Source organism: Kwoniella europaea, chromosome 1, assembly GCF_036810445.1.
Source record: "Kwoniella europaea PYCC6329 chromosome 1, complete sequence".
NCBI lineage: Eukaryota > Fungi > Basidiomycota > Tremellomycetes > Tremellales > Cryptococcaceae > Kwoniella > Kwoniella europaea.
The window spans coordinates 14,123,464-14,135,918 of record NC_089487.1 but is presented as its reverse complement, the minus strand read 5'-3'; the positions used below and the strand labels follow the sequence as shown (position 1 = coordinate 14,135,918).

At 45.3% G+C, this 12,455-nt stretch overlaps 5 protein-coding genes and 1 non-coding gene across 6 annotated transcripts; 3 read left to right on the top strand and 3 right to left on the bottom strand.

The window, feature by feature from the left end:
* Positions 1 to 60: 60 nt before the first annotated feature.
* Positions 61 to 1,020, top strand: V865_005395 (uncharacterized protein; the record flags this gene model as incomplete). Its single annotated transcript, XM_066229167.1, has 3 exons — positions 61 to 203; positions 364 to 742; positions 796 to 1,020. 3 exons carry the CDS (start codon positions 61 to 63, stop codon positions 1,018 to 1,020), a joined length of 747 nt encoding a protein of 248 aa, XP_066085264.1.
* A 211-nt stretch (positions 1,021 to 1,231) lies between these two features.
* On the bottom strand, positions 1,232 to 1,347 carry V865_005394. Its single transcript, XR_010725588.1, has one exon. It is a non-coding gene; the product is annotated as a 5S ribosomal RNA (ribosomal RNA).
* A 334-nt stretch (positions 1,348 to 1,681) lies between these two features.
* On the bottom strand, positions 1,682 to 4,325 carry V865_005393 (pre-mRNA-splicing factor CLF1; the record flags this gene model as incomplete). Its single annotated transcript, XM_066229166.1, has 10 exons — positions 1,682 to 1,887; positions 1,943 to 2,084; positions 2,139 to 2,522; positions 2,575 to 2,754; positions 2,802 to 2,917; positions 2,969 to 3,293; positions 3,339 to 3,824; positions 3,884 to 3,990; positions 4,042 to 4,204; positions 4,260 to 4,325. The coding sequence occupies 10 exons, from the start codon at positions 4,323 to 4,325 to the stop codon at positions 1,682 to 1,684; spliced, it is 2,175 nt and encodes a 724-aa protein (XP_066085263.1).
* Positions 4,326 to 5,037: 712 nt separating this feature from the next.
* V865_005392 (uncharacterized protein) lies at positions 5,038 to 6,910 on the top strand (the record flags this gene model as incomplete). The annotated part of the gene is made up of 7 exons (XM_066229165.1): positions 5,038 to 5,157; positions 5,211 to 5,483; positions 5,555 to 5,631; positions 5,695 to 5,865; positions 5,907 to 6,093; positions 6,142 to 6,241; positions 6,294 to 6,910. 7 exons carry the CDS (start codon positions 5,038 to 5,040, stop codon positions 6,908 to 6,910), a joined length of 1,545 nt encoding a protein of 514 aa, XP_066085262.1.
* A 1,212-nt stretch (positions 6,911 to 8,122) lies between these two features.
* Positions 8,123 to 9,813, bottom strand: V865_005391 (uncharacterized protein; the record flags this gene model as incomplete). Its single annotated transcript, XM_066229164.1, has 4 exons — positions 8,123 to 8,434; positions 8,515 to 9,039; positions 9,096 to 9,534; positions 9,599 to 9,813. The coding sequence occupies 4 exons, from the start codon at positions 9,811 to 9,813 to the stop codon at positions 8,123 to 8,125; spliced, it is 1,491 nt and encodes a 496-aa protein (XP_066085261.1).
* A 957-nt stretch (positions 9,814 to 10,770) lies between these two features.
* On the top strand, positions 10,771 to 12,047 carry V865_005390 (uncharacterized protein; the record flags this gene model as incomplete). The annotated part of the gene is made up of 7 exons (XM_066229163.1): positions 10,771 to 10,850; positions 10,919 to 11,047; positions 11,112 to 11,420; positions 11,478 to 11,511; positions 11,570 to 11,622; positions 11,694 to 11,808; positions 11,889 to 12,047. The coding sequence occupies 7 exons, from the start codon at positions 10,771 to 10,773 to the stop codon at positions 12,045 to 12,047; spliced, it is 879 nt and encodes a 292-aa protein (XP_066085260.1).
* Between the last annotated feature and the right edge of the window lie 408 nt (positions 12,048 to 12,455).

Here is a 12,455-nt window from a genome sequence, read left to right as displayed (position 1 = left end):
GTTCATTATCTCAGATGTTTTGCCCGGAAGCGCTCACCTCAACTACCTACGAAGAAAACGATGTCTGCAATTCAAGAGGTAGAAAAACAGCTTGTTATCAACGAGTACAACAAACTGTTCCAATTCAACGATTCCGATCTTAACCTAATCTCTTCAGATGGTGTCCATTTCAAGATCCATAAATGTAATCTGCAGTCATTCAGGTGAGTCAGAATCACACGCTACAACATCGCACCTTTGCATCTTCCCAAAGCAATTTCCAGATTCCCGAATTTCTAAATTCTCATTTCCATCTCTACTCGTGTAACGTGAATGGTATACTGTGACTCACTAAACAGACCTCGTATTGTTTCCGATTGTCAGTCCTGTATTCCAAGGCATGTTCGAAGCAGGCGATCAAGACGACAGAAGAAAAGGCAAGGGAAGACTGCAACTTACCGATGATACTCTCGAAAACGGTAAGATCATCTCAGTCTTTTTGCGAATCATCTACGGCATCAAGCTGGACCCACCTTCGGATTGGCTAGAATTGCACAAAAAATATGAACCGCTTGCCAAACTTTTCGATAAATACGATGTTATCATTGCCAGGGAACATCTTTGTATTTGTTTTACCCTTTGGGCAATGACCAGTAAATTTTCCACCGATCGATATTTGCTACTTGGATCGCAGTGGGATCGACATGAGCTGGTTATTGCAGCTTTGAAGAACGATACCACTCAAACGTGGCAAACCTCAACGGTTAGTGACTACTGTACAGTCCACCGTCGCCATGCTGACATGATGGCCTGTAGAACAATCTCAGTAAAAGAAAAGCTCTGGTTGAATATCATATCAAAGGCGAGAACACTCTAAACCTTGCTTCCTGGTCTTTAAAGGATTTCCGATCGGTGTCGACAGATGATATATTCCTTTGGCTAAGGGCCAAAGAGAATGTCTTGGGAAGCGCGAAAGCCAAGATTGACTATAAAGCGATTAGTACGGAATTCGAGAAACTACTGAACGATCTCAGTAAGTGAAGCCATCCCATTCCCACCTACAGTACCTACCTCGAGAGCGTGACAAGATCCATCGATGATCTCTAGCTAATTAGTTGTTTTATATGTGCGATGCGATAGATACTGAGGATGATAAAACTACAGACTAAATACGATTCTTATCGCGTGTATGCATTGTATGTGTCACGTGTATGTATGGATTTGTCAATTTTATGTATGCAAAAAGAGACGAAACTACAGCACTCGGTATTCCCAAGTTGTCCCCAACCTTGGTACTAAATCGAGCGATACGTGGCTTCACTTCGCAAAGCTGACGGGATACGGTACTTTCCACGTTCGATGGCCGTAGACATCAACTTCCTCATAGAGATGATTAAGATCTGTCAAGAACGAGGGAGCATTGGCCGTATGAATCGTTGCCGAGCCAAAAGCTACAGCACCTGAGATTCCCAAGTCGTCCCCGATCTTGGTACTGATCAGGCGATATCCAACTTAACTTCACAGATCTGACGGGATGTGGTGTTTTCTAGATTCAGTGGCCATAGCTGATAATTCAAATGTATCCATGATAAGATCATGAGCAAGCACTCGATCACGAGTAAGAGCCACCAAAGAATGGCAATTGCACCAATTCATCGATGTTATTCCCATACATATTCGTGATACTGACGTACAAAACTTTTCAATCGTCCTCATCCATCGCCTCTGCATCTTTCTCCCCCTCATCTTCATCTTCCTCCTCATCGGAATCTGAAGGTAAGTCGTACGATAGACCACCTTCTCCCTCTTCTCCACCACGTTGAGCAGCCCATTGTTGAGCAGCTTGGAAGAATTTGAATGATGTGGGATTGGCATCTCTCTCGTCATCGGGGAAAATGAGATCCCAATCTGCAATTGAGAAGTCAGCATAACATATCTCTCAGACTGACTCAAGATCACTTACATTCCTCGAGCGTATCGCTGCCATCTTCCGCCTTTCTCCATCTCTTTCGAGTAGTAGGCATCATCTCTTCCACCTTTGCCAGATCTTCGGGAGAACCATGTTGTTCCTCGAACGATTTCCACGATTCCAACAAAAGCGCACGCTACGTAGTAATATCAGCATACAATGCCTTATCAGCTGACAAAGCTTCACTTACATCCTCCTTCTCTCCCTTCGCTCTGAGATCCTTGTATCCTCTTGCAAAGACAGCTCTTGCTAATTCCGGATCACCAGCTTCACCCTCAAACTCATTCCCATCTTCATCCTCTCCGCCACCAAGTACAGATACTTCCATGAGCGCGTACGAGATGTACACCTTGACGTGTGAGGTACGCTCGAGCAATCTTTCGTATAATGACCTGGCACGTTCTCTCTCTCCTTCACCAGATTCGAAATCAATATATGCTTTCCATACAATCTCGGGCATATCCAATGCTTGCTGTACGGCAAGTTCGAAGATAGCTCGAACACGCTCGAAATCTTCCACGGCGGATTCGACTTGAGTCCATTGGATCCAGGCGGAACTGAGAGATGGGTCGTACTGTAGGCCTTGTCAGTGTGCGTGCGTTTGGTATATGCAATCTCAAACTCACAGTAAGGAACTTCTCGTAGAGCGTTCGCACACGATCGAATTCTCTCAATCTCATTTCCAGCTCAATATATCCTGAGAAAAGCTTTGGCTTTGGGCACATCCCTATACCAGCACCTAGTACCTTTCGGGCAGCCGTGACGTCTAGTTGTCGAATCTCGAAGTAGGCGTATGCAAGCCATAGCTACGACGAGTCAGCACCTAGTCGACTGCAGAGGAGGGACAACTCACCTTGGCAAACGTAAACGTTTTATGTGGTACTAGCTTGATCGCGGCTTTGTATACATCTCTTGCCCGACCAAAGTCCTTTGTGTCAATCTCCTCGAAAGCAGCATATTGCAACCATACTGTGACAAGTTAGCGGGTGATCTATCACGCGCAAGGGGGGGTTCACTCACGATAGATATACCTTCGCCAATATCGCTTCTCCAGAGCAGGCGGTACATTCGCTACCGCCCTCTCATACACCTCTCGTACTCTGGTAGGCTCCACATCCTCTCCATCTTCCTTATCCGCTCGATATGCATCTTCTTCCAGCCTAGCCAATGAGAACCAGGCATCGTAATTCGTTCCATCGTATGCAAGCTCCTCCTCATACTGTATACGACGTTTCCCAAGGACAGTCAATTCTACTCCAGCACGATCACCATGTTGTTTCTCGAACTTGGTGTACGCCGCGTACAAGCTTGCAGATTTTGATCGGGGAAGTCGCGCCAGGGCAAACTAGAAAGGTGTCAGCGGTACACTACTAGATTGAATTGGACTTACCTTGTAGATCACTCTTGCCCTCTCATACTCCTTCAACCTAGTTTCCATCCTTGCAAAAGCCGCAAACACCTGTTGAGCTTTCTCCACCTGTTCCTCTTCATCTCCAAAAAACTCTAAAGCTGTTTGGAATACTTCTCTAGCTTTATCAGGTTTACCTCTATCTTCCTCAAACTTTGCCCATATCACCCAATTCTTCGGTATCGGTCTAACCCCAATCCATCTCTCATAAATTGCCGAAGCTCTATCTAGCTCATTATACCTCTCTTCTAATTTGATGTAACTCTGCCAAGCCTTGTCATTCGGTTCCCACTGCATCCATCTTTCGAATATTTGTCTAGCACCAGGCACGTTCAGTAGTAATTCTTCAAGATAGACATATTTATACCATAACGCGTCGACTCGGGGTAGAAGTGTAACAGCTCTGTCATACAAGTTTCGGGCGTGATTGATATTCCGTGCTTTCAATTCCATATCAGTGTATTTGAGCTATCCATATTCATCAGCATTGTCAGCAGAACCTATCATGGAAAAGACGAAGAACTCACCCATAACTCGGTAGACCTAGGATCAACATCCAAAGCACGCTCAAACACTGATCTAGCTCTCTCAAATTCATTCTGACTTGATTCCCATTGAGCGTATTTGATCCAAGCTATACTCAAAATCAATATAAAGCGCTTCTCAAGGAGAAGAAAAGGCATACCTCTTATACTATCTCTGGAATATCTGATCCTCCCTTCAAATTCGTTTCTTTTCCGCCCTTGAAACTCTGAGAGTTCCTCTAAATCCTGAACTCTCTGCTTTGGAGCTTGGATGGAAGGTTCCTGTCTCTCTTGAGCTTCTCGCAAAAGTTGCTCGGCGGTGATCTAACACCTCATGTCAGTTTAAACCCCTATCAGGAACTGGATAAGATCGACTCACTTGAACTGCCGCTGGGGCTCTGTTCTTCACCCTCGGTGCTCGATCACGAGCGTCTCTACCGGACATTGTGGGTGTATACGATGACAATTGAGCTGTATAATTGAGTACAGATGTATATAACAACTTGTCTTATTGATTGGGTTGAATCCGAGCATTGCAAAGTGAGGAGGGTGAATTGGAATTGTCAGTGACCATGATGGCGGCGAGCTCCGGGATTTATGGTCATGAGCTGAGTGTGGCATTTCCTGCTTGTTCTCGGAAGAGAGATGCGATGATGTTGTAATCGATTCATCTACAGTACGTCAAAGCTACAATATACTGTATAGTATGGCATGGCAGTCTGGAAGCATAGGAGACACACTGCCCGTTCCATACTCAGATCATAGTCTACATCAATCCATGGTAGAGCACTGAGTTCTACAACCTGGCCAGACGCTGCACTTCGCTTGCTCCTGTTCAATCCCACATCGATGGTGTTGTAGTTCAGGTACCGTGTGTGTTTTGCTGGTCCGTGGGAAACACAGAGGTGATCACAAGGACCCGAGATGATTGAATGACCTGGTGTGTAATGTAGTAATCAGCAACCACAGCCCGCAAACACCGTAAACACCGTAACGTGTGAATCAATGCATGGGGTGGATCCATGTGCTTCGCTTCTAGCTATCTTAGTACTTGAACACATCCCACTCTAATTCACCTATTGTACTCAATCACCCATCAACCTTCCAAAGTCACAGCCTCTATACAGACACTCAGCATCTTTATCGCTCAGATCATCATGCCTGCCCGAAAGAAAGTCGACATCAGTCATCTCACATTGGAGCAAATATTTGTTCCTGACTCGACTCCTTACCTTACAGATCTACCTGATCATGTTTTGGAGACCATACCCAATCTCGTCAGTGGAACATCACACTTCACCTTGCAGCATGCGCTAAACTGTATGGGCAGCCTCCTGAGCCTGACTGGACGAAGGCAGGTTTCAGCTTTGAGCCCAGTCAAGCTGAAGTATTCTTCGAAGAACCAGAATCGGGAACACCGTCTGTCCCCACAATCGACCACGCTCTCCTGGACGAGATGGACGAGGAGGAAGTCGTCAAGGCTGAATTCGACCAATGGGAAGGTGTCAATGTCGCTGTTACTGAGTCGAAGAAGGACACTCAGTTGATTGACCTCTGCTCAAGATTTACAAAGACTCAAATGCAGAAGGAAGAATTGGAAAAGGTAAGTCACTGAGATCGGACGCCAGTTCCACACACTGGGGCAAGCACTGACCGTGTTTCTCGGTGATCTAGTTTGTCGAAGAGCACCGAATACCAGTTGTGGAATGTATGGTAACGAATATCAAATTAGAAAATACGCCACTGTATAGGTCAGTATCCGTTCTTCCCATGGATCTTCGATGCCATGTATCTGATTTGGTTTTTCTGTCTAGATTCGATGAAGATGGCTGGGTCATACAAGCATTCGATTGGTACTCCTCCTTAGGACATTGTCATTTGGATATAATCGAAATCCCTGAAGTCGACCTGCTCTGTGAGAGATTTTTGGTACCTCTCTTCGTCGCCTATAAGCAAAATCTTCATTTAGAGCATATCTTCAATGCGTGAGTTCCTTCGATCATGGACAGAGCTGATGCAAATTTAGGCTCCGTTCCAACAAAGACCGAGATCTTTCCTCGCATCGGCTCCTTTTGGAACTCAGCAAAACGTCTTCCGTCAACGTAGATCGACCGGGTATATACGTTATGCACCGTCATTGGAAACGAATCTCAAAATCTATCAGGAAGTACGAGAATTCTGGGCTCATTTCAAACCTTGAAGCTGATCCGATCGTGAGTGGCATATTGGAGAGTTGATAATGAATGCTCACTTCCTTGTAGACTACTCCAGCATACCTTGGGTTGACGAAGAGTATGCAACAACGATTCCAACACCATGTCCAAAAGCCGGTCAATCCTCGTGTCGCTGCCGATAACAGTGGTGAGATCCAATGCTTCGCCTGATAGCATGTGTCACTGACTGCTTCTTCCAGACCTTCCCCTGTCGGAATGGAAATATACGATGGTTGCGAAATTCGACGGTGATGAAGAGGTTATCCCTCATATCGCAATGCATATTGTACAACACGTCTTCCTCGGAATCTTCAAACTTACCGATAAATATCTGGGTGGTTTAAATGTAAGTCCCGTTGATCATCTTCATCTCCGAACTTTGTTACCTGCAACAACAGTCATTCCAATGGTAAAAGTGGTCGACAAATTATTGCAATTGCATCCAGAACGACTTTTACCTCGTTATCGAGATTCCGAAGCTTGGCCTTATTTCCTTCAGCCTTTGTTGCCCGATGGATGCTTGGTGGCGGGTGAAACGCTCAGAGATCTTCTCCGTGGATTCAATCGGGAATCTATCTTCAAGAAAACGAAACCTAAACATCTGATCGAATACTGGGATCGACTTGATGACTACCCCAGATTCCTCTCATTCCTTCAACAATTTGGAGCGGATGTTCCTGTCAAGCCTGCAACCGCATCCTATATGTTCGCTCGAGAGTATCCACAGGCTTCTAGACTCCTCGGAAATGATCCCGTTCAAGTACTGGATGCTTTACGACAGCTCGTAAAGAAAATCTCGGAGGAGTACAAATTTTAGCTCATCTGCTCAGTAACTGTGAGTCCTCTCTACTTTTGTGGACATGCGACTGTACATCCGATCGTCACACCTGACCCAAAATCCCATCTCATACATATTGAGATGCCCCAATGGCGCTGTAATTTAAGTGAGAAAAGATTACTATATTCGATTATATGTCATGCATAAAATGTGTATTACTGGTTCACGTGGTATCTCTGATCTTTCTTGTGTCCACTTGCGCCAATGAAAGCATGATAGTAGAATGGCCACTAACATACAATTCGTATCTTTGGCATTCCTGAGCTAGGAGCTGCGATTATTCCACAACCTTACAACAATGCTCTTACTTTGACTGATAGTCATCGTTTAGTACATGGTATATGTGAATCTTTGAGCGGATCTAGTGCTGCGATATTCAGTGTTCTATTGAGATTTCACCAGTCAACGATGCAAGCAATAAGTGTAAGTTCATGGTCGGTTATCTCCATGGAGCTAAGCTTACACGCGTCAGCTCTATCATTTTCAGTACGTGGTAGCACCGTTTTTGCAACCCATGAATTAGCGTTTTCCCACGTAGACATCATATTTGAGCGAAACCAACTTTTGTGGCATGATATCATGACCGACGAACCTGTTCGATAATCTGCTACCTAGCCTGACTCAACACTGTTTCTGGTCTGGACAATTACTCAAGGCAGAATTTAATGAAGGTGAAGTCCAGCTAAAGAAGGGGAAAAGAAAATCCAGAAAATATAATCGAGCTTACCAGAGGCGACGTCCGGGTATTGCTAACCCTGGTCATTATCTGAGTATGGCATTACTTGCAAACTTTTTAAGAGAGAGATGGACTCTTCAACTCAGCTATACGCATGATGCATTGAGGTTCTAACAACTTATATCCCGGCTTCTTCTGTACAATCGACTTCGGGCTATGCGACTGGTGAGTCCCGAGCGGAGCACACCAAAGTATATAGAAAGGAGTGTGGCAGTGTTGAGTGAAGCCGCGAGGCGAACACAAATAAACAATACCATTTCACTTTCGAAGTGGTCGGTCAACATACCAATCATAAGACTGCATCAGACTATATATTGTACATGAGGAGTCCCCAAACCGAAGAATCATACTACATATATATTCTTTATCCTAACTGTAACCAAGCAAAACCGAATGTGGCACTTTGGGCGTCACCGGCGCAAATGATCTTCCCCCCTTCCTTCTCCCTTCCCCGTCTATGCCTGAGCAGGAGGTAATCTACCTTGAGCTCGTTGCTTCTCAATCTCATCCAGGACCATCTTTTCTGCATCGAGCTGCTCAGCGGGGTATTTCGCGAGCAGGAATTTCATGAGAATGGTTCCAATCGTGATTAAACCCATGAAAACGGTCGTGGCTGAAAAGCCAGGGATATATCGAGGAGCGTCCGTCTTGGGCCATAAGAAAACACCGTAAATCGACGCACTATTGCCGAGAGCGTTTACAAGTGCGATCGTTGCGCCACGGACCTCAGCAGGATGTCCGATGATATTGGGTACCCAGGTGAGGATCTGGAAGGAGATGAAGGTCAGCCAAAAAAAAAAAACAAAAAAAAACAAGAATTGGTGGAGATAGGGCCCTTCGGACTTACCAGAGGAGGAAGAGCGTAGACACATCCGAAAGCAAGGATAAGGAACACGTATTGGACCATGTGCTTGGTGGTAGCAACGACGATGATGAAGAAAATCACACCCATGGAGGAGGCGAGTATAATCGCTTCAGGCTTCTTCCTGAGTCGATCGGCGGCGAAACAGAAGCCGAGGATGAAGACGAAAGCAGCGGCGTAGAGAGGTATAGTGTGGTATTGTCCAACGTAGCCGGTCCAGCCGATAGCACCGATCAAAGTGGGTACGAAGTATTGAATTGTCTGAGCACCGGTACACAGCATGTAAAGGAAGACGAACATCCAAGTTCTCCAGTTGACCAATGTCATCTTGATAGCTTGCCAGTGGCCGAGGTGCCCCTGAGCACCACCGGTGTTGGCAAGACCATCGTAAGCGAGTCGCTGAGCAGCGAGCACTCGTTCTTCACCCGACAAGAACTTTGTGGTGGAAGGCCAGTCAGGCATGAAATACCAAGTGAAACAACCGACGAAAGATGATCCGACACCTTCGATCTGTCATGGCAATAACTATCAGTTAATGCTTCCTGGTTACTCCATGCCAGACTCACGATGAACAACCATCTCCAACCTTCGATCCCACGCGCTCCGTCTAGATGCTGAGTGATGACACCGGCCAAGAGACCTGAGAAAGCACCTGAAACGGCAGTAGCAGTGTAGTAGATTGAGAATCGACTGGCAAGTTCGTATCGCTTGTACCATGAGGAAAGGTAGAAAGCCACACCGGGAGCGAAACCAGCTTCGAGGATACCAAGAGCGAATCGAACACCGGCCAATTGTTGGTAGTTGTGTGTAGCACCCATACAAGCGGCGACACCACCCCAGACGATGCAGAGACCACTCAAGTAAAGCGAAGGTCGGAGTCGAGCGATCAACAAGTTGGAAGGAACTTCAAAGACCACGTAGGAGATGAAAAATACCAAGAGGACAATGGAATATTGTGAAGAAGTCAATTTGAAGTGCGATTCAAGACCACCAGTCTTGGCGTTACTAATCGACACAAATTTAGCAAACAAAATAACTCCTGTTGAGGTAATGAACGCACTGTACTCACCCAATGTTTGCTCTGTCCAAGTAAGAAAGAGTATAAAGAACCCAGATACATGGGATGATTCGTTTATCGATCTTTCGGACAAGTGCTTTTTCAGCATCGGACCCTGGAGTGTAGGTAGCGGCAAGAGCCACAGCGTCTTGATCTAAGATTTCATCGTTTTCGTGCCACTCGTCCACCTTCTTGGGCGGGGCTTCAAGATGATTTTGAGTCGACATGGTATGGTGTTCTTCACCAGTAATGTATATACAATGTTCAATAGAGGAAGCTGAATGATTGGATTGAATTCGTATGGCTTGACAACGAAAACAAGAAAGTGGGAAGGAAACTCCGACTTTGACTTGTCCTTTAAATAAGTTTGAATGATGATGCTGATGCAGCTGATTTCCAATTTAGGATCTCTGGAAAGACCGATTTCCGAGAATTTGGACTTTCACTTTCGTTCCTTTTCGTTTCGTCTCGTTTCGCAAGAGCAGCAGCTGCTCTGTTGGGCTGAGTGTTTGTGTCCGATGTACAAAGACTTCTCCGGCCGATACGTCGAATTTCTCACATGGAGAGATGTTACTGTATATATCGCCCCGGGGTGGTGGGAGGGTTTGTGAGGGGTACCGCAGAGGCTTATCGGGGCACCTAGCAGCTTGTAGACGATCTTTGAGATCATCATTTGACACAAGAGCGATGGCAAAGCTCATTCACCCACCCGGATAGATGTCATCATGGAAAATGTTTCCGGACTGAATCTCAATTGGACCGCCGGAAGTTTACATCTCGGTTATCAATTAGACGAAATTAACCTTTCTTTCCAAAAGGAGCGAAAAGCTATCATCGCTGGCTCCAGGACATATATACCTGAGGGGGTTCGTACCATTACGCGAGATGCTTGTTAAACAAAAGTTCTTTGCATAAACTGTTAATTGCTCCCTTTTCCTTTAGATCCCTGATCAGTCGGACCGGCTACCGACTGACCGGATGATTCCATACTCACATGTCCATGATATGGCAGCGAGCATCATCCTCCACTTGCAAAGGCTCAATCTGGAATCTTGAATGTTGTGACGTCTGACGAGCGAGGTTATGATAGTAGATGTTCAAATAATTCGACGACTTATCTTGACCTGATTAGACATCAACGAACATCAACGAACATCAACGTAGAATCACAAGCTCTGAACAACATGTCTCTCGATAACAATCTTACCCTCGACATCCTTAGGAAAGCCGAAGCTGGAGGCTATGGTATCGTGGCTCAAACATGGTATGTGGGAATAGGGGAACTATGTCATCACAGATGGAGAGGGAGCTAATAATTCGTCATTACACTAGCTACGACGCAGGTATGGCCAGAGGTCTCGTACGAGCCGCTGAGCGAAACAAGTCGCCAGCTATCCTTCAACTCTTCCCCATCACCTTGCAAGCTGGAAAAGGACCTTTCTTGCAATACTGTTTGACTCTGTGGGGCGGTTTCTACTTCGACTACATCTAGGACATATGAAGCTGATATGGATGTGTCGTGTAGTGCTCACAACGCCTCTGTTCCTATTGCCGTCCACCTCGACCACGCTACCGACGCGGAGCACCTGGAACTCTCAATCGGTCTAGCAGAGAAAGAAGGAATCAAATTCGATAGTATCATGGTAGATGCTAGTCATGCAGATAACGAAGCTGAGAACATCGCAATTGCCGTACCATACATCAAGCGATGTGTCGCTCAGGGGATCGCGACTGAAGTGGAGTTGGGTAGATTGGAAGGTGGTGAAGCTGGTTTGAGAGAAATCACAGGTGGAATGTTGACTGATCCTGCCAATGCTGAACATTTCATGAAAGAGTGAGTGTTACCTATGAATCATCTGTACCGTACAGCTAACATTTCTTTATTTGATAGGACCGGTGCTCACATCTTAGCCCCTTCATACGGTGTAAGTTGATCTTTCGTGTAGATTTGAATCCAAAGACTAATTGGTCGGTATATTGTAGAACTTGCATGGAAGCTATAAATTCATTGGTGGACCCAAATACAAACTTGAGATGTAAGTAGCTCATCAGAATCGCAGCATTCAAGTATAATTTGGAACCGAAATAGCTGATGGCGATACTACAGCTTGCAAGATCTACAAAAGCGATTCAACGATCGAATCCCCTACCTATGTGCCCACGGTACAGACGAACTTCCAGATGACCTATTCAAGGATCTCGTCAAGAGTGGTGTATCAAAGGTGAGTTTACGTTCGCATAACCTCATGAATACGAGCAAGTTCTGATTCTGTTCCGTCTCCTTCTTCTTGTGATATGATAGTTCAACATCAATTCCTGGGCTCGAGATCCATACGCCGAGACTCTGTCTAAAGCCTTAGCGTCCAAACCCTTCCCAGATTCAGAGGAGGAAGCTATAGAAGCTTTCGCAAAGGTTTGTGATCGATTCATGAACCTTCTCGGATCTAGTGGAAAAGCATAGGGGGGAAAAGTGGTTGTATTCAAATCTAGTTTGTCTATGCATCAGTGATTTCATACTTCTTGCTTCATGCTTTTCACTGTTGAGACAACAGAACAATGTAAAGATGGCTTTGTGGTATTATTGCCCGATTGCTACGCGTTAATAAATTTACATGTCTGTCAAAAGAACCAACTTCTAAAGCAACAAACAATAGGCATGAGCCCGTGGTATGCGCCACAACAAATCCTACGTTAGAAAATTGACAATCGTTATGTGTCATCTTCAATATCTAGCGAAGGAGATGATGATGCTGGGCATCAATATGAGAGTATCAATTACTGTATATGCATTCTTTCAACAACATTGTATGACAAAAACCTTCAATTTCCTTTCCTTTCCTTTCCATTTCCTTTCATCCTTTCTCGCAGT